General features: G+C 37.9%; 1 protein-coding gene across 7 annotated transcripts in view; it reads left to right on the top strand.

The window, feature by feature from the left end:
* The window catches only part of TTC23 (tetratricopeptide repeat domain 23), a 101,883-nt gene that overhangs the window by 9,559 nt on the left and 65,838 nt on the right, over positions 1-26,486 (top strand). For 6 of the 7 annotated variants that reach the window (XR_004261151.1, XM_032252827.1, XM_032252829.1 and 3 more), the window contains exons 3-6: positions 9,647-9,850; positions 16,406-16,529; positions 19,200-19,350; positions 19,595-19,720. Coding sequence is in view for 6 of the 7 variants with exons in the window: in XM_032252827.1 (XP_032108718.1) it covers positions 9,671-9,850; positions 16,406-16,529; positions 19,200-19,350; positions 19,595-19,720 (581 nt within the window). In the remaining variant the exon portion in view is untranslated. The remainder of the gene's footprint in view (positions 1-9,646; positions 9,851-16,405; positions 16,530-19,199; positions 19,351-19,594; positions 19,721-26,486) is intronic. The other variant, XM_032252826.1, reaches the window with a different exon arrangement.

Here is a 26,486-nt window from a genome sequence, read left to right as displayed (position 1 = left end):
ATTCATATTGCAACATATTCATTCCTTTTTATTACTGAGTAATATTTCATTGTATAGCTATACCACAGGTTGCTTACCCATTTATTTATAGACATTTGAGGTTTTTTCTAGTTTTTTGGCTATTAAAAATAAAACTTCTATGAACATTTGTATGTAAGTCTTTTTATAATATATGCTTTCATTTCTCTCACATAAATACTTAGGAGTTGGCCTGGCACAGTGGCTCTTGCATGTAGTTCCAGCACTTTGGGAGGCTGAGGCAGGTGGATTATGAGGTCAGGAAACCAAAACCATCCTGGCCAATATAGTGAAATTCCATCTCTATTAAAATACAAAATATTAGCCAGGCATGGTGTTGTGTGCTTGTAGTCCCAGCTACTTGGGAGGCTGAGGCAGGGGAATTGCTTGAACCTGGGAGGCAGAGATTGCAGTGAGCAATCCACTGCACTGCACTCCAGCCTGGGAACAGAGCGAGACTTCATCTCAAAAACAAACAATAAAATGACAAAAACAGCCATGTGAAAAAAGGGAAAAAATGAAAAGGTTAAAATGACACCACTGCACTCCAGCCTGGCAACAGAGCAAGACTTCATCTCAAAAACAAACAATAAAATGACAAAAATGGCCATGTGAAAAAAAGGAAAAAATGAAAAGGTTAAAATGACAAATTGTATTATATAAATTTTGCTACAGTTTTGCTTTGTTTTTGAGACAGTGTCTTCCTCTGTCTCTCAGGCTGGGGTACAATGGCATGATCTTGGCTCACTGCAGCCTCCTTCTCCCAGGCTCAAGCTATCCTCCTGCCTCAGCCTCCTGAGTAGCTGAGACTACAGGCATGTTCCACTGCACCTGGCTAATTTTTGTATTTTTTGTAGAGACAGGGTTTTGCTGTGTTGCCCAGGCTGGTCCCAAACTCCTGAGCTCAGGTGATCCTCCTGCCTCCACCTCCCAAAGTGCTGGGATTAAAGGCATGAGCCACCATACCTGGCTTTATTTTACCACAGTTTTGTTTTTTGTTTTTTATTTTTATTTTTATTTTATTTTATTTTTTTTTTTTGGAGACGGAGTTTCGCTCTTGTTACCCAGGCTGGAGTGCAATGGTGCAATCTCGGCTCACCACAACCTCCGCCTCCTGGGTTCAGGCAATTCTCCTGCCTCAGCCTCCTGAGTAGCTGGGATTACAGGCACGCGCCACCATGCCCAGCTAATTTTTTGTATTTTTAGTAGAGACGGGGTTTCACCATGTTGACCAGGATGGTCTCGATCTCTTGACCTCGTGATCCACCCGCCTCGGCCTCCCAAAGTGCTAGGATTACAAGCGTGAGCCACCGCGCCCGGCCTGTTTTTTGTTTTTTAAACCTTCCCGAACTGTTTTCCAAAATGTTTGTACCATTTTACATTTCCACCAACAATGTATGAAATTTCTAGTTATTCCCCATCCTCATCAACCCTTAGTACAATAAGTCTTTTTAATTTTAGTCATTCTAATTGATGAGTGACATTTTGTGGTTTTAACTTGCATTTCCCTGATGCCTAATGATGTTGAATATAAAGCATGTGCTTATGTGTTCTTGGTATACCTTCTTTGATGAAGTGTCTATTAAAATAAATTGCCCATTTTTATAGTGAGCTGTTTTCTTGAATGTTGAGAGTTCTATATACCAGTAAGATACAAATCTTACATCAGATACATATTTATGAAAATATTTTCTCCCAGCCCCTTCTTTTTTAATTAACAGTTTCTCTTGAGGAGCAAAAATTTTAAATTTTGATGAAATCTAATTAGTTATGTTGTTTTTTAAATGATTCTTTTGGGTGGTCATATCTGGGAAAGCTTTGCCTAATGCATGATCACAAGAGTTTTCTTACACATTGTTTTTTATAGTTTTAAATTTTAAATTTAGCTCTATGTTCAATTTTGAGTTAATTTTTGTGTATAGTATGAGACATAGATCAAAGGGGTTTTTTGTTTTGTTTTATTTTTATGTGTGAATATCCAGTTGTTCCAGCATCATTGGTTGAACAGACTTCTTTCTCTAAGGAGTTGCTTTTGCATATTTGTCAGTAATCTGTTATTTATATATGTGTGGCTCCATTCCTGGACTCTACATTCTGTTCCATTTGTCTGTCTTAACAGTAGTACAAACTGCCTTGCCTATTGTAGCTTTATAATAAATATAGATCAATAAATGTATATTTTAGATTTAAATCTAATTTTTACATTTAGATTAGAATCTGTAATCTATATTTTAGATTTAATAAATTGAAATAAGTTTAAATTTCTACTTTATAAGTAAATGAATGGGGAAAAGCCATGTTAATCCTCCAACTGTGTTCTGCTTTTACAAAGTTATTTTGGTGTTGTAAATTCTTAACACTTTTATATGAACTTTAAAAACAATTTGTCAATTTCTACCAAAAAACAAAAACAAAAAAACAAAACAGAAACCCATGTAGGGTTTTGGATTGGGTATGCTTTAAATCTGTAGCTCAATTTAGGTAGAATTAACATCTTAATAATGTTGAGTCTTCCAACCCATGGATATGGTGTGTGCTTCTATTTATTTAGGCTTTCTTTAATTTCTCTCAGTACTGTTCTGTAGTTTTAACTTTTGTACAGGTCTTACTCATCTTTTGGTAAGATTTATTCCTATTGCCTATTTTTGATGCTATTACACATGGTATTATATTTTAATTTCAATTTGATTGTTCATTGCTAATACAGAAAAATAATATTTTGTGTAGTGATCTTATATTCTACAAGCTTGTCTAACCTGTGGCCCGCAGGCCGCATGCAGCCCAAGACAGCTTTGAATATGACCCAACACAAATTCGTAAACTTTCTTAAAACATATGAGTGTGGTTTTTTTGCAATTTTTTTTTTTAGCTCATTAGCTATCATTAGTGTTACCATATTTTGTGTGTGGTCCAAGACAATTCTTCATCTAGTGTGGCCCAGGGAAGCCCAAAAGATTGCCTATCACATTGAGGAAGTATAATTCTATTACTATTTTGCTAAGAATTTTCATCAGGAATAGAATTAGATATTAGATCTTGTCAAGTACTATTTCTGTTTTGAGTGAGATGATCATATAGTTTTTCTTTTTTATTAATATTCTGGGCTTTCATAGTTTGTGTCTTTAAAGGAATTTGTTCATTTGTGTTGTCAAATTTATGGTATAAAGGTGTTGATAATAGTCTATTAACTTTTTAATATTTGTAGAATCTGTAGTGATATCATCTCTCTCATTCTTTATTTTGTATAACATGATGTTTTGAAATATGTATATGTTGTGGAATGGCTAAATAAGCTAATTAACATGTATTACCTCACATATTTATCATTTTTATGTGAACACTTGAAATCTACTTTCTTAGCAATTTTCAAGGAAACAATACGGTAGTCACCATGTTATACAATAGATCTCTTGAATTTATTCCTCCTCCCTCAACTTCTTGTAACCACCATTCTACTCTCTACTTGTGTGAGTTCAACTTTTTTAGATTATACTTATGAGTGAGATCATTCAGTATTTGTCTTTCTGTGCCTGGCTATTTAACTTAACATAATGTTCTCCAGGTTCGTCATGTTGTCACAAATGACAGAATGCCCTTCTTTTTTTAAGGCTGAGTAGTATTTCATTATGTATACATATCATATTTTCTTTTTCTTTTTTTTTTTTGAGATAGAATCTTGCTCTGTCATCCAGGCTGGAGTGCAGTGGTGCAATCTTGGCTCACTGCAACCTCTGCCTCCTAGGTTTAAGTGATTCTCCTACCTCAGCCTCCTGATAGCTGGGATTACAGGTGCCCGCCACCATGCACAGCTAATTTTTTGCATTTTTAGTAGAGACAGGGTTTCACCATGTTAGCCAGGATGGTCTCAATCTCCTGACCTCCTGATCCACCCACCTCAGCCTCCCAAAGTGCTAGGATTACAGGTGTGAGCCACCCTCGCCCGGCCCACATACCGCATTCTTTTGTTGATGGACATTTGGATTGACTCCGTATCTTGATCATTGTCGATAATGCTGCAATGAACATAAAGTGCAGGTATCTCTTCAATATACTAATATTGTTTTCTTTGGATATATCACCCAGTAGTGGTATTGCTGGATCATATGGTAGTTATATTTTTAATTTTTTGAGAAACCTCTTTACTGTGTTCCATAATTTACATTCCCACCAACACTGTACAAGGATTCCCTTTTCTCCAACTCTTCACTAACATTTATCTTTCTTTTTTTAATCATAGCTATTTTAACAGGTGTAAGATGAAACCTCATGGATATAATTTGCATTTCTCTAATGATTGGCAATCTTGGGCATCTTGTATGTCTTTTGAGAAATATCTGTCATGCCCTTTGATCATTTCCTTTTTTTTTTTTTTTTTCTTTTTTGGAGATGGAGTTTCACTCTGTCACCCAGGCTGGAGTACGGTGGCATGATCTTGGCTCACTGCAACCTCTGCCTCCTGAATTCAAGTGATTGTCCTGCCTCAACCTCCTGAGTAGCTGGGATTACAGGCATGCACCACCACGCCCAACTAATTTTTGTATTTTTAGTAGAGACAGGGTTTCATCATGTTGGCCAGGATGGTGTCAATCTCTTGACCTCATGATTTGCCCACCTCAGCCTCCCAAAGTGCTAGGATTACAGGCATCAGTTACCATGCCCAGCCTCTCCTTTTTCTAGTTTCTGAAGATAAGAGCTAAGGTCATGAATTTGAGACCTTTCTACTTTACTAATATAGTTATTTAATGCTATAAATTTCCCCGTAATTAATGCCCTAGTGACATTCTCAAATTCTTTTATGTTGTGCTTTTTTATTTATTAAGATCAAACTACTTTCACATTTTTTAAATTTCTTCTTTGATCCATGATTTACTTTGAGGTACATTATTTACTTTCAAATATTTGGACATTTTCCAGATATCTTTCTGTTATTCCTTTATAATTTAATCCCTTGTGGTCAGAGAATATGCTTGGTATAACTTGAATTATTATAAATTTATCAAAACTTATTTTATGGCCCAGAATACAATCTGTCTTAGTTAATCTTCAGGTGCACTTGAAAAGAATGTAATTCTCTTTGTAAAGTGTTCTAATAAAGATGTCAAATCAACTTGATTGATGATATAGTCCAAGTCTTGTATAGTCTTGATTTTCTGTCTACTTGGTATATCAATTATTGGAAGAAATATTTAAGTTTCTTAATATAATTAAAGATTTGTCTATTTCTCCTTACAATTCCATCAATTTTTGGTCTTATATTTTGAAACTGTTATTAGGTATATAAATATTTGGGATGATTATATCCTCTTTTCCCCTGTAACATTATGAAGTGACATTCTTTATAACTAGTAATAATTTTTGCTGAAAAATCTGCTTTGATAGTGATATAATCACTCTGTTTTCGACTAATTCTAGTATATTACTTTCCATCCTCTTAATCTATTTGTGTCTCTGTATTAAAAGTGAATTATTTGTAGGCAGCATTATTTAAGTTTCATTTTTTTCATCTAGTCTCCCAATCTCTATCTCTTAATTGAGAGGTGTTTAGACCATTTACATTTAATATGATTATTGGTAGAGTTAGATTTAGGTCTATCACCTTGCTATTTTTTTTTAACCTGTTCTATCTTTTCTTTGTTCTCTTTTTCTTCTTTTTCTATTGGATAATTTTATGACTAGTTTCCTCTACTTTGTTGACTTGTTATTTAATGTATAACTCTTTTTTTTATTTTGGTGTTTGTTGTTAGATTTATACTGTTTAACTTAACCTCAGCCTGTCTTCAGGTCTTCACAATCCCATTCATCTTCCCAGTGTTTATGCTACCATTTTCATACATTCACTTATACATATGCTATATGCCCTATAGTACATTATTATTTTTTGTTTAAAAAGTCAATTATCTTTTAAAGAGATTTGAATACAGTCATGTATCACTTAGTAACAGGGGTGTGTTCAGAGATATGTGTTGTTAAGCAATTTTATCATTGTGTAAACATCATGGAGTGCACTTACACAAACCTACAAGGTATTAATTACCCTGTTACACACCTAAGCTACATGGCGTAGCATGTTGCTCCTAGGTTACAAACCTATACAGTGTGCTACTATACTGAATACTTTAGGCATTTGTAACACAATGGTACATATTCATGTATCTAAACATATCTAAATATAGAAAAGGTACAGCAAAAATACAGCATAAAAGATAAAAAATGACACACCTATATAGGGCACTTACTATGAGTGGGGCTTGCAAGACTGGAAGTTGTTCTGGGTGAGTTAGTGAGTGAGTGGTGAGTGAATGTGAAGGCCTAAGACGTTACTGTACACTACTGTAGACTTTGTAAACACTGTACACAGGCTATCCTCGATTTATTAAAACAATTTTCCTTTCTTTAGTAATAAATTAACTTTAGCTTATTGTAACTTTTTTACTTTGTAAACTTTAAAAAAAAAATTTTTTTTTTTGAGACAGAGTCTTACTCTGTCGCCCAGGCTGGAGTGCAGTGGCATAGTCTCGGCTCACTGCAACCTCCTCCTCCCAGGTTCAAGCCATTCTCCTGCCTCAGCCTTCCAAGTAGCTGGGATTACAGACATGCACCACCACACCTGGCGAATTTTTTGTATTTAGTAGAGGCAGGGTTTCACTGTGTTGGTCAGGCTGGTCTCGAACTCCTGACCTCAGGTGATCCACCTGCCTCAGCCTTCCAAAGTGCTGAGATAACAGGCATGAACTACTATGCCTGGCCTAAATTTTTTTTTTCATTTTGACTCTTGTCATAACACTTAGCTTAAAACACAAATACATTGTACAGCTGTACAAAGTTTTTTCTTTCTATCCTTACTCCATAACCTTTTTCCTATTTTTAAAATTTTTATTTTCTTCTTTTACTTTTTAAACATTTTTGTTAAAACTAAGACACAAACACACACATTAATGTAGTTCTACACAATCAGGATCATCAGTATCACTGTCTTTCACCTCCACATCTTGTCCCACTGGAGGGTCTTCAGGGGCAATAACATGCATGGCGCTTTCATCACCTATGATGATAATGGAATACCTTCTTTTGGAATACCTCTTGAAGGACCTGCCTAAGGGTTTTTCAGAGTTAACTTTTAGAAATATATAAGTAGAAGAAGAATGCTCTAAAATAATGATAAAATGTAGTATATTAAATACATAAACTAACACAGTCACTTATTAAATATTATTATCACATAGTATGTACTGTACATAATTATATATGCTTTACTTTTGTATGGCTACCGGCACAATACGTTTGTTTATACCCACATCACCACAAGCACATGAATAAATACATCATGCCATGATGTTACAACAGCTACTGTATCACTATGCAATAGGAATTCTTCAGCTCCATTATAATAATTTTATGGGACTACCTTTATAAAGGCATTCTGTCATTGACTGAAATGCCACAAAGCTGAACATGATTGTAATATGAACGCAGTGTTACATATTTACCCATGTTGTTACCATTTCCGACATCTTCTTTTTTATAGACCTAGAGTTCCATTTGCTATCAGTTTCCTTCCTTCTGAAAGACTTCCTTTTACATTTCTTTGAGAACATTGTAGTGCAAGTCTTCTGGTAATTAATTATTAAAAATTTTGTTTTTGAAAGATATTTTCGCTGGTACAGAATTTAAGGTTGACAACTTTTTTCTTTCCATACTTTAAAGATAATCAATATATTTAACTGTCCTTGTGTGCTTTTTATTCTTCTAAGAAATCTGTTATCCTTATCTTTATTTCTTATATGCAATGTGTCTTTTTTCTCTACTTTTGAGATTTTCACTTTATCATAGTTTTAAGCAATTTGGCTATGATGTTTTGACTTTATTTGATGTAGCTTTCTTCTTGTTTCTTGTGTTTAATGTTCATTGAACTTCTTGGATCTCTGGCTTTATGTTTTTTCTTAAATTAGGAAAAATATTGGCCATTATTTCTTCAAATAGTTTTCTGTCCCTCCTCCAATCTTTCCTTTAGGGACTCAAATGACATATATATTAAGCAACTTGAAGTTGTTTTACAACTCACTGATTTTTTTTCATTTTTGATAATTTTTATTGCTAAGCCTACAAATTCATTTTTTCATCTGCAACATCTAATCTGCTGTTAATCCCACACATTTCCATCTTCACAAATAATTTTTCTATGTAGAAGTTCCATTTGGGTCTTTTTTTATTTCTTCCATGTCTTTATTTAACTACTTTTTAAACATATAGAATGCAATTATTAAAACAGTTTTAATGTTTTTTTCTGCTAATTTAACATGTGTGTCAATTCTGGGTCAGTTTTGATCTCTTGATTATTCTCATTATGGGCTATGTTTTCCAGCTTCTTTGGATGCTAGACTTTGTAAATTTTACCTTGCTGGGTGTTGGTTATTTTAGTATTCCTGTGAACATCCTTGAGTATTGTCCTTTGGTGCAATTAAGTCACTTGGAAACAGTTTGATCCTTTTAGATCTTACTTTTTATGATTTGTTTCGTGATCTGAGCAATGTTCAGTCTACAGCTAATTATCACCACTACTGAGATAAAAGGCTTCTGAGTACTCTATCCAATGCTTCATGAATTAGGAGTTTTTTCAGCCTCATTGGTGGAAACAGGCACCGCCAGCCTTATGTGAGCAGAAAACACTGTTCCCTGTAACCTTATTGAAGGAGTCTTTCTCCAGATTTAAATATCTTCTTACACCCATGCTAATCAGTATTCTGTCCCCATACTTGAGGGGGTCCCTCTGCGAATCTCTTGGTTCTTCTGTCTGTGGAGCCTTCTTCCCTTCAGTAATTTGTCCTATCAGTTCTGGCCACCTTGGTCTCCCCAAACTCTCAGCTCTACTTCCTCAACTCAAGTAACCCACCGGGGTGACTTCTGGGTCCCCCTCCCTGCGCAGTTTCCTGGAAACTCAAAGCAATACACTGGGGTAATTGTAGGTCTCACTTTATTTTTTCCATCTTTCAGGAATTGCTCTCTCATTGCTTGTCTTGTTTCTTGAAACCATTGTTTTATCCTTTGTTCTGTGGGCTGTTTATTTGTTTGTTTTGGGCTATTTCAGGCAAGAGGATAAATGTATTTACTATTACTTCATCTTGGCCAGAAGTAAAAGTTGTAACAGTTATTTATTTTCTACCTCAGGGTCAGTTGAGGTTCAGCTGATTTAATCTGGGTTCATTGAGAGCTGTTTGGGCTAAGCTAATTTTCACTGGACTTTACAGGTATATATGTACATACAGGTATATATGTATGTGCTAAACTAATTTCTACTGGACTGTATATACATATGTATGTGCATAATACAACATATACACATATACACATATGTATGTGTTTGTATATATATACATATGTATGTATGTTTGTGTATATATGTACATGTGTATGTTTGTATTTGTATGTATGTGTATATCGTTGTATATATGTAAAGAAAGAAGGTTTAATTTAGTTGAAAATAAAAATCAGCAGGTCAGTAGTAGCCACCATAATCTTTTGGGATATAATACTACTAATTTCAAAGAAATTGTGGTTATAGTGTTGAAATGTATATTTCTAAAAATAACTATGGAAATTGTCATTTAACGCCTTTGTTTTTATTTTAAAATGAGAAGACAATGTACATAAAAATATGCAAGAATCACAGGAAACCCACATATCCAACCACCTAGATGAAGTTGTTGCTGCTGTTAGCGTCACTCATAGAGAGAAGTTCCAAAGCAAGCTGCCTCAGGCAGCACTATTCCAGCCGCCTCGAGAGAAACTCCACCTCTGTGAAGAGAAAGCAAAGTCCTATTACAGCAGTCATGAAGTAAGGAGACTTTTGTTTCTGTATTTCTTCTCTGGGAATTGAGCTATAAGGTATAATCAAGAGAAGTAGGATGTTTCAGATTACATTCCTAATCTCAGGAGTTTGATACAAGAGAGTATATAAGACAGTGCCTTTGTTATAAGATGAATGAATGTAGTACCCTAGGCTCCAGGCACAGCAGCTGACATGGCCAACAACAAATATTTATTGTGCTCCCACTGTGTGCCAAGTCTAGGCACTGGAATACAACACAAACAAAGCAGGTGAGGCCGCTGCTCTCATAGAGCTTCTAATTCCTTATGATCGTAAATCTTCTTGTTCTCTGCATACTTTTTTCTTCAGGAGTTTTACTCATTCACTCACTCATTCAATAGGCATTTCTCTATCACCTCTTATGTGTTGGATCCTGTTCATCCATTCATCATAAATACCCATGCTATGCCTAATATGTGTCAGGTGCCATGTAGGTGCCAGGGGTACAGAAGGAAAAGCTACTTGTCTTGGAGGGGCTCGGGATTTGGTTGGGAAGATAGGGCCACAGATAATGGCAGTCAGTTTGATAGGTTCTGTGAGAGCTCAAGTGACACAGATACAAAACAGAAAGGGGGGGCAATGAGCCTGGAGGTGGTAGAGGGACAGCAGTTAAGGCACACTTTGCTGGGATGGGAGTTACTTGGACTGTACTGGTAAACAGTACTTAGGAAGAGGACCAAAATGTTCTGGGCAGAGGTAGCAGATGGACAAAAGCCATGGGTCTGAGGGAGTACAGTCTGGGGAACTAAGGGCTGTCTGGGACTTAGGTGTAAATGACACAGGGTGAGAAATGAGGCTGGATTATGAACAGGAACTGAGACCCAGAGAGCACTCAAGGCCTAGTGAAAGAGTTTTTATTTTCTCCTAAAGATGATGGAGGATTACCATGAGATTACAAGCAGAAGCATGCCATGAGCAGGTTTGATTTTAAGAACAATCATTCCCATAGCTATGAAGAGTAAGGACAAAAAAAGAATAAAACCGGAAGAGGAGGGTCAGTTAGGAGGATATTTGCAATAATCCTGGCAAGGAATCATGAGGGCCTAAACTACATGTGGCAGAGGCAGTAGGAACGCTGAGCTCTTTTGAAAGGAATTTAGAAATGCTAATCAGTGGGACAGGACGAGGGGGCATAGAGAATGGAGATGTGAGAGTGAGAAAGCTAGGGTGTGTAGAATTCCCACCACCCAAGGTCTTAGTCTGCTTGGGTGATTGGAGGCTTGCTCATGACTTTCATCAGAATAATGAATACAGGATAAAGACCAGGATTAGGGAGAAAGGGCATAAATTTGGTTTTGAGGGTGTGCTGGTTCATTATGCACAGGTACTCACTCAGTACCTACTATTTGTAGGCTCTAGGCTGGCAGCCTTTCTCAACCAGACTTCTGGAAAGAAGTAAGCCTTCATGCCGAAAGGCATTTGACATATTTAAATAATTCTTTTCTGTGCATCTAGAATGGTATTAAACATTTCGTTGTTCTGTGGTTCTGGTGGAGAATCCAGGATACAACAGTGAACAGGACAGACAAAGTGCATACCCTCATGGAGCTGAGAGGCAATTGACATTGTAAATGAACCAGATGATCATAGACTGTGACAAGTGCTAAGGAGGACATAGGCTGGCTCCGTCTTGGGTAGGGTGATCAGGGAGGGCCTCCAGGAAGACGTGACAGATAAGCTGAGACCTGAGGAAGAGAAGGAGTCAGTATGGAGGAGCTGAGGTGAAAAGTTCTAGGGAGAGGAAACAGCACACATAAATCTACAAGGTAAGCACAAGCAGGCCATATTTTAAGCAAGGAGAAGCAGCTACAAGCTGCCATTAAATATGGTGAGAGGGGCTGTCAGTTCACTTAGGGCCTTGCAGGTTTCAAGCTAAGTGCCCTGAAAGGCCTTAAAAGTATTTTCAGCAAGGTATTAACAAGATGTAATTTACTTTTTAAAATACCAGTTTTTTGGTTATTTTGTGTTTTAAAATAATTTCTGACTTACAGAAAAGTCACAAGATTCACTCATTTTTAACATTTACTTTATTGCTTTGTTCTTTGTCTCTCATTGTTTTTCTGAACTGAGAGTAAGTTGTAGATATTATGGCCCTTCCAAGTACTTCAGTGTTTATTCTGTAAAAGCTATTCCCTTACATAGCCACAGTACAGTGATCGTAATTAGGAAATTTATGTCAGTATAATACTATTATCTAATATGTAAACCTTGTCCATATTTCTTCTTAATAATGTCCTTTACAGAAAAAAAAATCAGATCTGTGGCTCAGTCTGCGAATTCATGTTAAATAGAGTTGTCATGTCTCTTTAGTCTCCTTTAATGTGAAACAGTTGCTTAACCTACTCTTTTTCATGATCTTAATATCTTGGAAATGTACGCTCTAATTATTTTGTAGAATATCTCTCCATTTGAGTTTGTCTTATGCTTCCTCATGATTTTATTCAGTTTGTACATTTGGAGCAGGAATGCCACAGGTGTGACATGGGGCCCTTCTTAGTGTGTGCTGTCAAGAGGTGCATAATGTCTATTAGTCTCGTTACAGTGATGCCAACCTTGAACACTTGGTTAAGGTGCTGACTGGCAGGTTTCTTTAATGCAGAATTGCTATTTTTCCCTTTGTAATTATTAAGTATTTTGTGGGGAGATTCACTGAGACTATGTATATATTTAAAACTTCACTCTGCCAGTTTTAGTATTCACTGATGATTTTCACCTGAATCAGTTATTAGTGTGACATTTGTCACATAGCCAGTCTCTGACTTCCACATCCCTTCAACGTTTGTTGGCATTCTATGATAAGGAGGAGCTTTTCTTTCTTCACAGCTTATTTGTCATCCAATTATTCTTATCAGTATGGGTTTAGGAAATTTTATTTTTCAAATATGCTACAGCCTGTTATTTTCATGGAAGCTCAGATTGTTCCATATCTGCCAATGGGAGGCCCATCAAGCTGGCTCCTGAGTCCTCGATCCATCCCCTCATTGTTTAATCACTTCCTTGATTTCTGGCAGCACAGGTTTCTCAGATTCATCTTGGACTTCCCCTGCAGCAGGGAACCTTGGTTCTGCTTAGTGGAGAATAGCATTTAGACACCAAGATCTGGGTATTAAATGTCCATTTTTAAATATATATGAGCTAGACCTACTGATAATCAGCATTGCATATTTTAATATTAAGAAGTTTAGAAAACTCCAGATATTCCAAGAATGATGTTGTGAAAAGACCTCTGGACTTTGCATCAAGGAGCTTGACTGTGAATTCTGACGCTACCACTTGCTGGTAAATCACCTGAACTTCCCAGCCTTATATTCCTTCACCTTCATTTTCAAATTGAGGGGACTAGATTAGATTATTTCCAAGACTCATCCCAGTTTTGAAATTGTCTTCCTACTTCGTACTTGTCTTCTATCTGCCCTGCCGCTTGCTGATGCCTATTGCCAAAGCCACTGGAACTGGTAGAATAAAGGTTGGAAAACCAGTAGGGATATCTGGACCATTCCTATAACAAATAAGAAAGTGAAGGGAGGACAAGCTGTTTTTTCTATACCTGTATCCCTACTCGGGTCCTGAAAACCAAGGCTATGATCAGGGAACCCCAGCTCAGCCTGTGCAGTCCCCTTTGCTGGAAACCTGTAGTTGGGACAGATTCATTATCAAAACAGATCTCCCTCTCTTTTTGTCTGTCTGGATTCCATGACATTGTCATCATTTCTTTCTCTTTCATACACTATAGTTGTTGTTCTCTTTCTCTCTCCAAAGAAGTCATTACCTAAACCTCCTGTGTCTAGAGGCAATAAAACGTGACCCAAAAAAAGTACAAACAGCCAGTTAACACGTGAAGATGTTCAGCCTCATCAACTGATGGGGAAAATGTGGACTAAATCCAGGAAAAACGGGCTAACTGACAAACTAAAAACAAATACTCCACAGTTTGTACTCAGTTCAATGTAAGGGACGTTTGTGCTCACGTATGCTGCACTGAAAGTATGAACTGGTACAACCTCTTGGAGAGGTACTTCAGCAGTAGCTACTCATAGCCTCAGAATTTTGCATATCCTTTACCCAACAATCCTGTTTGTAGGAATTTATTTTGTGGAGATATTTATGAGTATGTGCAAAGCTATCCATACAGGATATTCAGTGAGTAAAAAATTTATGAACACCTAAATGCCCAATAAAGAGTGGATTGAGTAATGCAGTTATGATATATTCATATAATAAAATACTGTGCAGCCATTCAAACTTACAGATGACATGAGAAGTTATTCATAAATTGTTTAAACAGCAGGCTGTAAACCTGCATGTAGCTTATGAACCTATTTTTGAAAAAGAAAAAATATGTATAGATAGATTCATAAAAGTAAAGAATAAAGGGATATTTAGCTACCTAGATATCTCTAGGGAATAAGCTTACAGGTGATTTTTAGTTTTTATCTTTTTGCTCATCTGTATTTTGACAATGAACATACATTATCTTTGTAATAGGAAGCATGTTACTATAGAAAAGAAAGGCCACAGTCCACCTTGTTTCAGCACTTTATGATGAGCACATATTCCTCAGCTTCCTCCTGGTAGGTCACAAAAGTGACGTTCCTGTGGCCAGCTGTCTGGCTGTGTATTTTGTTAAGAAAAATGTTGTTTTAGGGTGAAGATATTTCTAATGCATGTAGGAATTGTGTGGAAATGCAAGCCCTTTGAGCTTTGACATTGATGGGGGTGCATCCTGGAAGCATCCTGCATCTTCTCCACAACTCTGTCCTTGTTCTCACCTTTCTTCCTCTGGTTTGACCCCTTCAGCTTTCTTTCTACAGCCATCTCTCTTGCTGTTCTTACTATCTGTTGCTGCATAATACCCCAACAACCTACTGGCTTAAAACAAGAACAGCCATTCATTTTTCTCATAAGCCTGCAGTTTTTGCAGAGCTCAGTGGGGTTTGCTCAGCTTTGCTCCATACAGCATCAGCTGCTCTTGAAGGGTCTGGAGATTCTGCCACCAAAATGGTTCACTCAAACTATCAGTGCCTTTCTATGTGGGTCTTCTCTCCATGGGGCCATGTTGGCTTCCTCCCAGCATGGGGCTTCTGTATTAGTTTGTAGTGCTGTCGTAACAAAATCCCACAGATGCTGAGGCTTAAAGAACAGTTTTTATTTCCTCACAGTTCTGGAGGCTTGAAGTCCAAGATCAAGGTGTGAGCAGAGCTTGATTTTATTCTAAAGCCTTTCTCTTTAGTTTGTAGCTGACTGTCTCTTGCTGTATTCTCACATGATCATTTCTCCATGTGCATGCCCATCCCTGGTGTCTTTTCCTTTTCATATATGAGGATACCAGCTGTATTGGGCTAGGGTTTACCCTAACCCCTCCTTTGAACTTAAATCATCTCTTTAAAGACCTCATCTCCAAAAACAGTTACATTATAAGGTACTGGGGGTTGGGACTTCAATATATGAGGCCCATATATTGGCCTCATATTAGCCAATATGTGGGCCTCATATATTAGCCCATAACAGGTTTCAAGAGTAAATATCCAAGAAGAGACAAAAGCAAAGGCACCAGGTCCTTAAGACTTGGGCCTGAAAACTGGCACTACATCATTTCTTCCAGGTTCCATTGGCCAAATAGTCATAAAGCCCAGATTCAAAGGGAATGGGACATAGGACCCCCAATATCTGGATGGAAGGAGTATCAAAGAATTTTGGAGCTGTGTTTTAAAACTACCAGCTTTGCTTTGAAGATATGGCTGATCTGAGATGACCTGAAGCTGGGAATCCAGTTTTCTGTTCTCTTTGTTCTAGCCTGAATGAAAAATGTGCTTCTTGCTGCTTTAATCAAGTCTGTGAGTCCTGCTGATCTCATTTGCTATGCTAATATAGACAGCTAAGAAAAGTTTTGAATTGAGAGCTTAAGTATAGTATTTGACAGCCTGAGCAACATGGCGAAACCCCAATTCTACCAAAATACAAAAATTTAGCCTGCTGTGGTGGTGCACATTTGTGATCCCAGCTGCACAGGAAGCTGAGGTGGGAGGATCACTCAAGCCCACCCCAGAGGTCGAGGCTGCAGTTAGCTGATATTGTGCCACTGTACTCCAGCCTGGGTAACAGAGTGAGACCCTGTCTCACACACACACAATAAAAGTATAGTATTTGAAAACACTACCCTTTGCGCCTGTTGTTCCTGCTTATGTAGTAACTGCTCATTGGTGGGCAACTGGGAAACCTAAAGAATGACTAGATGTCTGCTCTACATTTTCTATTTTTAAAATTCTATTACTTTTTTTCACCTTTAAATGTACTACAAATTGCACTTGCATTTATTGTCTATTTCATCTTACCAGATGTACACTTTACCACCCCAAATAGATCTTTGTTTTCTTCTCTGATACATCTCAAGTGCTTAGATCAATGTTTTGTACATAGTAGGCACTCGTATTTATCAAAGGGATAAAAGCATGTTTATTTTGTGCTTTGTGACTCTTAGTTTCAAGTTGTATAACTGGTAAGCCTGTTTTCTCTTCCTGACAGTACAAACAGGCTGTCCACGAGCTTGTGCGTTGCGTAGCGCTGACAAGAATTTGCTATGGAGACTCACATTGGAAACTAGCAGAGGCACATGTAAATCTGGCTCAAGGCTACCTCCAGCTGAAAGGTAAGCTCACCTTAGACTGAGGGGGATCAATTAGTCGATTTCTGTTCTTCTCCCCAAAATTTGATCCACACATAATTAGAAGGATTGGGTTTTTAATTATTCTCCTTTCCAAATACTGAGAAGCCATTTCCTTTCAGAAAGAGTTGATAAGGTATATAACATGTAAACATTCAAAGGGAAAAAAATATTATATTTTTTCTGTTTTTTTAAAAATTATTTCAAAAGTAGGGTTCTTAGGAGAAGATTAATCTGCTGGGCCAGAAGGCTTTGTAGGAAAAAAACCCAAGATATGGAATAGGGGCCCAGAATGGGATTCATTTACACTTTTACTGGAGAATCTCTTCACTGTAAATAACCAAAAAGTTTAAAAAGACTAACCCAAATTGCCATAAACAAAAGTTTTTGGCTCATACAACTTAAAAATTCAAGGGGAAAACTTGCTTTAGACTTAGCCATATCCAGGGTTGAAACAGTGTGACCAGGATTCAGTTTGTCTCTCTTCCAGTGCTTGGCTCTGTTTTTGTTGGTATTTGCTCCATTCTTAGCCAGGCTTTGCCCACATGGTGGCAGCAAGGCTGCCAGCAACTTTATGCTTCCATTATAAGCATTCCAAGGAGTAAAAGAATGTCCCTCCACCAAAATCCAGGATTTGGGATGGGTTCTAATTGAAACAACCTGGATTGTATACCAAAGGCAAGGAATAGCCTGATTGGCTAAACCTTCCTTTTGGTTTCATTGGATCTTGAAGGAGAAGCAGGCGTTCACCAAATTACATGGATTGGATATGCAGGAGCCAGGCATCCAAAAGGGAAATGGGAGAATGGCTGAGGGGAAGGCAAAAACAATAGACACCCAGGATATGATGATGGCTTCTACTTACTGACTGTGCAGACTAAGATGGACAGGAGCATCTCTGTGCTCAGCTTCTTCAGTTGAAAAGTGATGATGATGGTGATGGTGATGCTAACTTTCCAGGCGTGGCCCAGTGAATAAAGAAAATAATAGAAATGGAAAACACCACAATGCCAAGCATAGTCTATACCAGGCATATTCATTATTTCCACCCAATGAATTTGGCCAAATCTGATTATAGACCAGTCCCACCTATTAGATTAAAGACTCTTAGGGACCTTGGAGATTATCTAATTTCAACTCTGCCCTCCCACCCCATTTTGTAGATCCAGGGAAAGCAATGAGTCTGAGTTAGAAAGCACTGTTAATAAGTAGCTGATCTGAGACTCAGACCTAGGATTTCAATGCCAGTTTGTCCTGCCATCTGGGGTTTCAGATGATGCTTTTCTTATACAGCCTGCTGCCTGTCTGTGTGACAGTTCTTCTTTCTCAATTTAAAGTAAAAGTAGTATCTACCATTTATTAAAGTCTCATTGGGCGCCAGGCATCATGTTATTTTCCATGCACAACCTTATTCAGTCCTCACCACAGTCCTCAGAGGTGGGTATTTTTAATATCTCTGTTTACAGCCGAGAAAGCTGAGGCCAATGTTTCATAATAAGTGGTGGAGCAGGGGATCCATTCTGGGCAATCTGACTTCAGAGCCAATATTCTTGAACTTCACCCTATGCTGCCTCCATTAAATTGAGTTCAGGTTCCTTCAGGGACTCTACACAATTGAAAATACAGTTCACCATGCTTTGTGTAACATCACAATCACAGGTGGCACTAATACATATCTGTACTTTTTAAAGATGTATAAGACAACATTGTGTAAGAATTCCCACATGAAAAGCATACCCTTGATTTTCTCCATTAGAAAATATCTTCTTCCTGTTTTATAGACATAGGAACAGAATTAACTTCATATTTTGACAGGTTTTTCTTAGAGATCTGAGATACAATTTTGTGTAATTAAGAATATAAGACTGGGGCTATGTGGATGTGAGTGGAAGGGGTGTTAGTGTAGGGGAGGAGGCTGGGAATCCAGGGAAGTGCAAAGTCCTGAAGAGTTGCTGGCGATCTCAGGCCTCCCTTCCCACAGATCAGCAAGCCCATGGAGGAGCATGGGAACACACTGGGGAATTCGTTCTTCGTAGTAATTTTTTTTTGCTCCATTTTGTCTCATACTCGTCTGTTACTACATAGGAATACGAGATTGTCACACATTAGTCTGTTACCTCATTGGAATTGTGTTTATAAGTTTTTATAATAAGATATGTATGATGTTAAAATAACTGATGTTATGATTACAGGTGGGTAAGTTGAAGATTCATAATTTTTAGTATTTCATTAAGATTACAGTTACACAGCCAGAATTAAAATTCATGAATATTTTATTTCCTGCCCAGAGTGCTATCGTTCTTGTATTCAATTTGTTTATTATATTTATATGTAACATATTTTACTTCTGATATTGGTGATGTTTCAAAGCTGTTCCATTCCAGCTCATTCTGTTTATTTCTAAAAAAAAAAAATTAAAATTAAAAAATTTTTTAAAAAAGCCATTTTGGGGAAAATTTATCTTCAGTACTTGGTATAAAACACTTCTTGGGTTGGTACAGTCATAACAGTGTTTCATACTGCTCAGATACATCTCCATGTGCCATTTGAGAATATGTGAAGGAGACCTTGTTAGATTCCCAGACCACAGGGGAATTGTATTCCTGTCCAGTTGAGATTAAAGAGAAACTGAGACTTCTTTTTCTTTGTCCACAGGACTGTCACTGCAAGCGAAACAACATGCAGAAAAAGCCAAACAAATCCTTGCCAACTCCATTGTGCCTCCCTATAACGACAGCACAGATGTGTTCAAGTTTTCTGTTGAGCTTTTCCATACCATGGGGAGAGCCTTACTGTCCCTTCAAAAGTATCCTTTTGCCTCTAACCTTTACAAATAGAAATCCTATTCGTATAATACTTACATGCCAAGTAAAAAGCTAATGCTGATGGATGCCTTAGGAAGTGTGATTGAAAGTATGGGAGCCGTGCTCGCTTCGGCAGCACATATACTAAAATTGGAATGATACAGAGAAAGTATGGGAGCCAAGGAAGTTCAGGACATGGGTTATAGAATCTAGAACCAAGTGGAAAATTTCCTGAACACAATTTAGTTTTAAGGAAGCTTCAGAGAATTTGACAAAAGCAAAGAGACTTTCAAAGGAGCTGCTACAATGTGGAAGGATTATAAAGGAAGAATGGATAGAAATTGAAGCACGGATCAGATTATCATTTGCACAGTAAGTTTCAAGTTTAGGTGATGGCTGGAGGCTCTTTGCCAGTGGAATCTGTCTCAGGTAGGGGGAGCTTCTCCATAAGGCTGTGGCCATTGTCTAAAAGTAAAAGAGGAACACAATCATGTCAGAGCAGCCCCAAACAAGGCATTGATCAGTGGCACTTTTCATTTGGCTGTGGAGTGCCCTCATATCCACCCTGGGTTCCAGAGTTCTGATCATTATTCTCTTGACTTTCTCTTTACATGCTCTCCCTCTTCACCCCTAGCACCTACACCCATCTCTTCCTCCCTCCCTTCCTTTTATTTCCTGCCCTGCTGCAGTCTAAAATGCTTCAACAGGTTGATTTCATGATGAAAGCCTCAATGGAGAAAGATCTTAAATATATCTGAATCCATGATAATGAAAGTATTGATTTTGTTCCTTACCTTACTCCATATTCACCAAATAAACTCAGCTGGAAGAGATATGAAAAGAAGGTCATATGTAGTTAGTACTTTTATCCCTCTCCAAAGGTCAACCTAAGCCAATTCCTCAGAGTACTGGGGTGACAGAGTTTGCCCATGCTCTTTGGAAAGATGGACCTATGCAGAGGAGAAGGTGGAGAAAGGTCTGTGCTAGAAGAGGCAGAGAATCCCAGTTGACCTACATGGCTGTCCTTACCCAAAGCCAGGAGAATTCAGTTTACCTTCCTAACTAGATTGCATGTGTAGGTTAATTCCCAGTATAACTCAGAACCCACGGAATCATTTTAAGCAAGGTGCTAGGAAAGGGCCCCAAGAGAACACACCTAATGCTTCCATGTGAATGTAAAGTGGGAAGAACCAGCTTTGACTCATGCTGTTAAAGACATTTCTTCTGTGATCACAATTCTTCCTCATTAATTTGTTTTACTCTGGTGTTTTTGAACTGCAGACCTCATCCGTCTGTGCAAGTCCTTTGGTATGGTTTTTTAAATTAATTTTTTTCCTTCATTTCTGATCTTTTCTCTCATTCCCCTACACACACATCATATATATATGTACTTTGATGATGACTTATGTTTTTGAGTATGTATTGCTGAATAACAATATTGTTTTATGTATTTATGTCTTCAAAATTTGTATAAATTTGTAGCATATATATCATTCCACACCTTACTTTTTTTCACTCCACATGTTTCGGTTGTGGTTCCTGTATAATGCTCCATAGAATACATTTGTTGCACTTTGTTTGTCCATCTTCCTAACAATAGACATTCAGCTTGTCCACAGCTCTCTGCTGCCACAGGAGTGCTACCATGACCATCCTTATGCAGCTTCATTTAGGTGGCTAAAAGACACTTTTTCTGAGTTTTATATCCCAGGGGTGGTACTGAGTACAAACAAGCTGTCAACCTGGTGCATGTAACATGCTATCTAATTATTTAAGTTCTATTTACATTTCTCCTGTTAGTGAGTTTGAATACTTTTCATATTTCCCTTCTATGAATAGCCTGTTAGTATTCCTTCTCATTTTTCTTTTAGAGTTTCCTGTACCTTTCCTATTGATAATCAGGATTTTATTGTATATTATAAATATTAATGATATTATAAATATTTTCTTACATCTATTGCCCACTTATTAATTTTGTCTGTGGTGTTCTTCGTGGCTTAGAAATTATTAATTTTGCTTCACTCAAATTTATTCATTTTCACCTTATGATTTATGCTTTGGGAATCTTTAGAAAGTCTTTTTCAGCTAAATATCAAAAATATTCTCTAAAATTTCCCTCCAAGGCCTGCTTTAACTCTACATGTGTTTTATCATGAGGCATTATCACTGTCATAACTTCTTGGTATTTCATAACTTAGTTTATAAATTACTCTTTAGTCCAAGGATTATTCAAATGATGTGTGTTTTGGTTTGCAGATATGCAAGTTTTCAAGATCTCTTGATGTTCCTGATTTTTAATTGTATGGCATTGTTATATAGATCCTGAAGCTATTTTGTTGTGGTAGGAGGAGGAGAGTTTAACAGCAGCATATCTTTTTAACCTATCACTTTATTGGTTAGTTGACCTTGTTCTTTTTTGTTCCCTACATTTATTCTGTCTGATACTATGTCATAGCTCTCTTTTGGTATATATTTTCCTATAGTATCTTTTAAAAAATACTAATTTGGGTTTAAGCTTCCTTTTGTCCTACCAATTTTATGGCCTTTTCTTTTTCCTTACTTGCTTTCTTTTAGATTAATCAAATATTTTTATCATTTCATTTTATACCAATTAATTTGCAAGTTGTACATTCTTTTCTCTTGCTTTTTCTTTTCTTTTCTTTCTTCTTTTCTTTTTTGTATATAGAATCTAACTCTGTTGCCCAAACTGGAGTGCAGTGGTGGGATCATGGATCACAGCAACTTCAGCCTCCCTGGGCTCAAGCAATCCTCTCATCTCAGCCTCCTGAGTAGCTTAGACTACAGGTCTGCACCACCACACCCAGTTAACTTTTTGTATTTTTTGTAGAGATGAGGTTTCACTATGTTGCCCAGCCTGGTCGTGAACTTTTGGGCTCAAACAGTCCACCCACCTTGGCCTCCCAAAATGCTGGGATTACAGGCATGAGCCACCATGCCTGGCCTCGTTATTTTCTTATTATTATTTATTTTCTATTATTCTAGAAGTTACTATGGAGTTTGTCACATATATCCCTGACTTACTGGAATCTAATTGTAAATTAATCATTTAACCACTTCCTGAACAATGCAAGGACTTTTGAGCATGCCAGCATTCTTTATCCTCTCTGCTTGGTGCCATGTTGTCCTGTATTTAAATCACCATGTATCTTATACTACAGACAATATTTGTTATACATAAAACTGACAAAGGGCTTGTATCTGAAATCTATAAAGAACCCCTGTATATCAGTAAAACAAACACATATAATTAGATAGAAAAATGGGCAGCAAACTTTTCCCAAAAAAAGAACACCCACATAGCAAATAAATGTATCAAAAGGTGTTCCACCTTATCAGTCATCAGAAAATGAAAACTAGAATTATAAGATATGGCTGGGTGTGGTGGCTCATACCTGTAATCCCAGCACTTTGAGAGGCTGAGGTGGAAGGGGATCTTGAGCCCAGGAGTTCAAGACCAGCCTGGGCAAGATGGGGAGACCCCCATCTCTACAAAAATATTTTAAAAATTATCAAGTGCTGGCTAGGCATGGTTGCTCACACCTGTAATCCCAGTACTTTGGGAGGCTGAGGCAGGTGGATCATGAGGTCAGGAGTTCAAGACCATCCTGGCTAACATGGTGTAACCCCATCTCTACTAAAATACAAAAAAATAGCCTAGCATGGTGGCATGCACCTGTAGTCCCAGCTACTCAGGAGGCTGAGGCAGGGGAATCACTTGAACTCAGAAGGCAGAGGTTGCAGTGAGCCGAGATCACACCACTGCACTCCAGCCTGGGCGATGGAATAAGACTCCATCTCAATAAAATAAAATAAAATAAAATAAAATAATCCAAGTGTGGTGGTGCTCATCTAGAGTAGTAGTCTCCTAGCTACTCAGGAGACTGAGGTGGGAGGATCACTTGAGCCCAGGAATTTGAGTTTGCAGTGAGCTATGATGACACCAATGCACTCCAGCCTGGATGACAGAGCAAGACTCTGTCTCTTTAAATAAATAAATAAAATCATAAGATACTATTACATTCCCACTAGAATGGCTAAAAAAATTTTTAAGACTAATAATACCAAATATTTGCAAGGATGTAGTATTCTGATATGCTCTTTCATATACCATTGTTTCAAATATATTTGGTTAACTACTTTAGAAAACTATTTGGCATTATCTCCTAAATTTGAACATTTGCTTACCCTTTGACCCAGCAGTATCACTACTAAATTATATGCCCAACAGAAATGCATGCATATTTTCACCAAAAGACACAGCCAAGAACGTTCAAAGCTACATTATTTGTAAGAGCCAGGAGTTGGAAACAGCCTAAATGTTCCCCAAAAGTAAAACAGAAAAAAAAAATGTGATCTGTTAATATAAATAAAATGATTACAACTACTTCTATGCTTAACAGCATGAATGACTCTCACAAACAATGTTTAGTGAAAGAAACCAAATGCAAAAGAATCATATTATAGAATTCCATTTGTATAACTGGGAGGAAGAAGGTTGTTAGTGGCTGGAAGGGCTTTACTAGTCCAGAATCCCTTTCTGCCAAAAGTTAGGTATTCTCTCTTACAAAATAGGAAATACACAATTCAGAGATCCAAGACATAATATTTGTTGAATCTGTTGAGACCTGACTAATGTATTAGTATTTAATATTGAGCAATGTTGCTATAAAAAAGAGTAAATGAGGGCCAGGCGCGGTGGCTCACGCCTGTAATCCCAGCACTTTGGGAGGCCGAGGCGGGTGGATCACAAGGTCAAGAAATCGAGACCATCCTGGTCAACATGGTGAAACCCCGTCTCTACTAAAAATACAAAAAATCAGCTGGGCATGGTGACACGTGCCTGTAGTCCCAGCTACTCAGGAGGCTGAGGCAGGAGAATTGCCTGAACCCAGGAGGCGGAGGCTGCGGTGAGCCAAGATCGCGCCATTGCACTCCAGCCTGGGTAACGAGAGCGAAACTCCGTCTCAAAAAAAAAAAAAAAAAAAAAAGAGAGTAAATGATCCGCGGGCACCTCCTTTGAGTGTTTTCCAAATTAGCAGTACCAAACCTTGCCAGCAGATGGCGGGCCCTGTACACATCTAGGCTGAATAGCCAACAAGAATTTAAGTTAATATTCCAGACTACTCTACAAAGTTACTTTTGTGTTTAGCTAAGTTGTTTCAAACTTTGCTACTTCTTTTCATCTTAATTCTTCACCCTGTTGTAATCACCACAATGTAGATGTTTAAACTATAATTTTCATGCAATTACTTTACTTTGTTTCCATATTGAAATGTATTTTGTTCAAATTGACCTCCTTTAGAAATTAACAAGGCTTTGGTTTCAGGCACTTCTGTAGTTATATTTGAATGATGAAGGCCTTTTCTTTTGCTTGGTCTTGGAAGTGGAAGACAAAGATAATTTCTGAGGCAGTGCTCATAGGATTTATATCCCTTTTTTTTTTTCTTTGAGACAGGGTCTCACTCTGTTCCTCTGGCTAGAGTGCAGTTTCTTTTTTTTTTTTTTTTTTTTTTAAGACGGGGTTTCACCATGTTGGTCAGGCTGGTCTTGAACTTCTGACCTCAGGTGATCTGCCTGCCTTGGTCTCCAAAGTGCTTGGATTACAGGTGTGAGCCACCGCGCCCAGCCAGAGTGCAGTTTCACAGTGACAGCTCACAGCAGTCTTGACTTTCTGGGCTCAAACAATCCTCCTCCTCAGCCTCTTGAGTAGCTGGCACTACAGGCATGTGCCACTGCACCCAGCTAATTTTATTTTTTTGTAGAGACAGGGTCCCACTACTATATGGCCTAGGCCAGTCTCAAACTCCTGGGCTCAAGCAGTCCTTCTGCCTTGGCCCCCCAAAGTGTTAAGATTGCAGGCGTGAGCCACTGCACTCAGTCCTGTGTCCTTCTTAAAAGGATATCTTTTAGTGTGTCCTTTTCCTCCTTCTGCCTGTCCTTTTATGGTGCCCATCGCACCAGCCCAGTGCCTTTCTCCTTGGGCTGACAAGTGCTGCAGGGTGACTCATGCTCCATGCCTCCCATCCCTGACTGTGGCCTGAAACTTCTTCCCTTCTTCCTCTTCTATGTTCCAGTGCTACTTCATACAGTCATGGTTTGTTGACTTTGGAGAGTGAATCCAAATCATGTATCCCTATGTGCACAGTTATATATTTTTTTAAATCATAAAGAAAGTCACTTGCAGAAATGGGCAAATTTATCCCCAGTGTTAAGAATTATTTTCTATCCTGGTTACTGATGGATGCCCAGAGAGAAATGTTTGTCTTTATATATACAGGCATACACCATTGCACATGCACACATACATGCACGTACACACACACACCCCTTTTAAAATTATCTTTCTATGCGGCATGATGATGATCTTTTGAGACTATTGCTCCAGAACACGTTATTTGCCGCCAGCTCTCTGACAGCTTGACATGTCCTTGAAGTCTCCCACAGTTTGTCCAGTGAACACTTTGCCTGGCATCACTGTGCTGAACTAACTCAGGAATGAGTAAACACTCTTCTTTCCTCACACTTTTCTTTCCTCAGAGCATCAGTAAGACACCTCCCAGGTATTTCTAAGCATTGTGCCATAGTGTCATTAACAATGTAAGCTTTGGGCCCGGCATGGTGACTCATGCCTGTAATTCTAACACTGGGAGGCTGAGATGGGAAGATTGCTTGAGGCCAGGAGTTCGAGACTAGCCGGGTCAACATAGTGAGACCCCATCTCTATTTAAAAAAAAAGAAAAAAAAGTCTTTGGAGTCAGAAGCCCTAGGTTCAAATCAGTGTTCATTTAAACTTCCCAGCTGTAGGAACGTAGGCAGATCTTATACTTCCCAGGAGCCTCACTCTCCTTTCCTGTTAAAGTGGGAATAATAAGACCTCCAGGGGTTGCTGGAAGATTAAAAAGATATTACTTTACAACATCTAGGTGCATGGGAGACCCTCAGAAGCAAGCAAGCAAGAAAGAAAAGGGCAGCTATAATTATCATTACAATCTAATTGAACATTTTCATTTCCATGGTTTCATCCCAGAGGTGATTTTTAAATCAGGTACTTATATCATGTATTAAAGTTTTGTACTTCAAGACTGCCCTTGGCATGCAATTTTATTTTTCTGCACTT

Source organism: Sapajus apella, unplaced genomic scaffold (genome assembly GCF_009761245.1).
Source record: "Sapajus apella isolate SASKATOON/1434 unplaced genomic scaffold, GSC_monkey_1.0 scaffold80, whole genome shotgun sequence".
In the NCBI taxonomy this organism is placed as follows: Eukaryota; Metazoa; Chordata; class Mammalia; order Primates; family Cebidae; genus Sapajus; species Sapajus apella.
The sequence above is the reverse complement of the archived record's forward strand: the minus strand, read 5'-3'. Positions and strand labels throughout refer to the sequence as shown.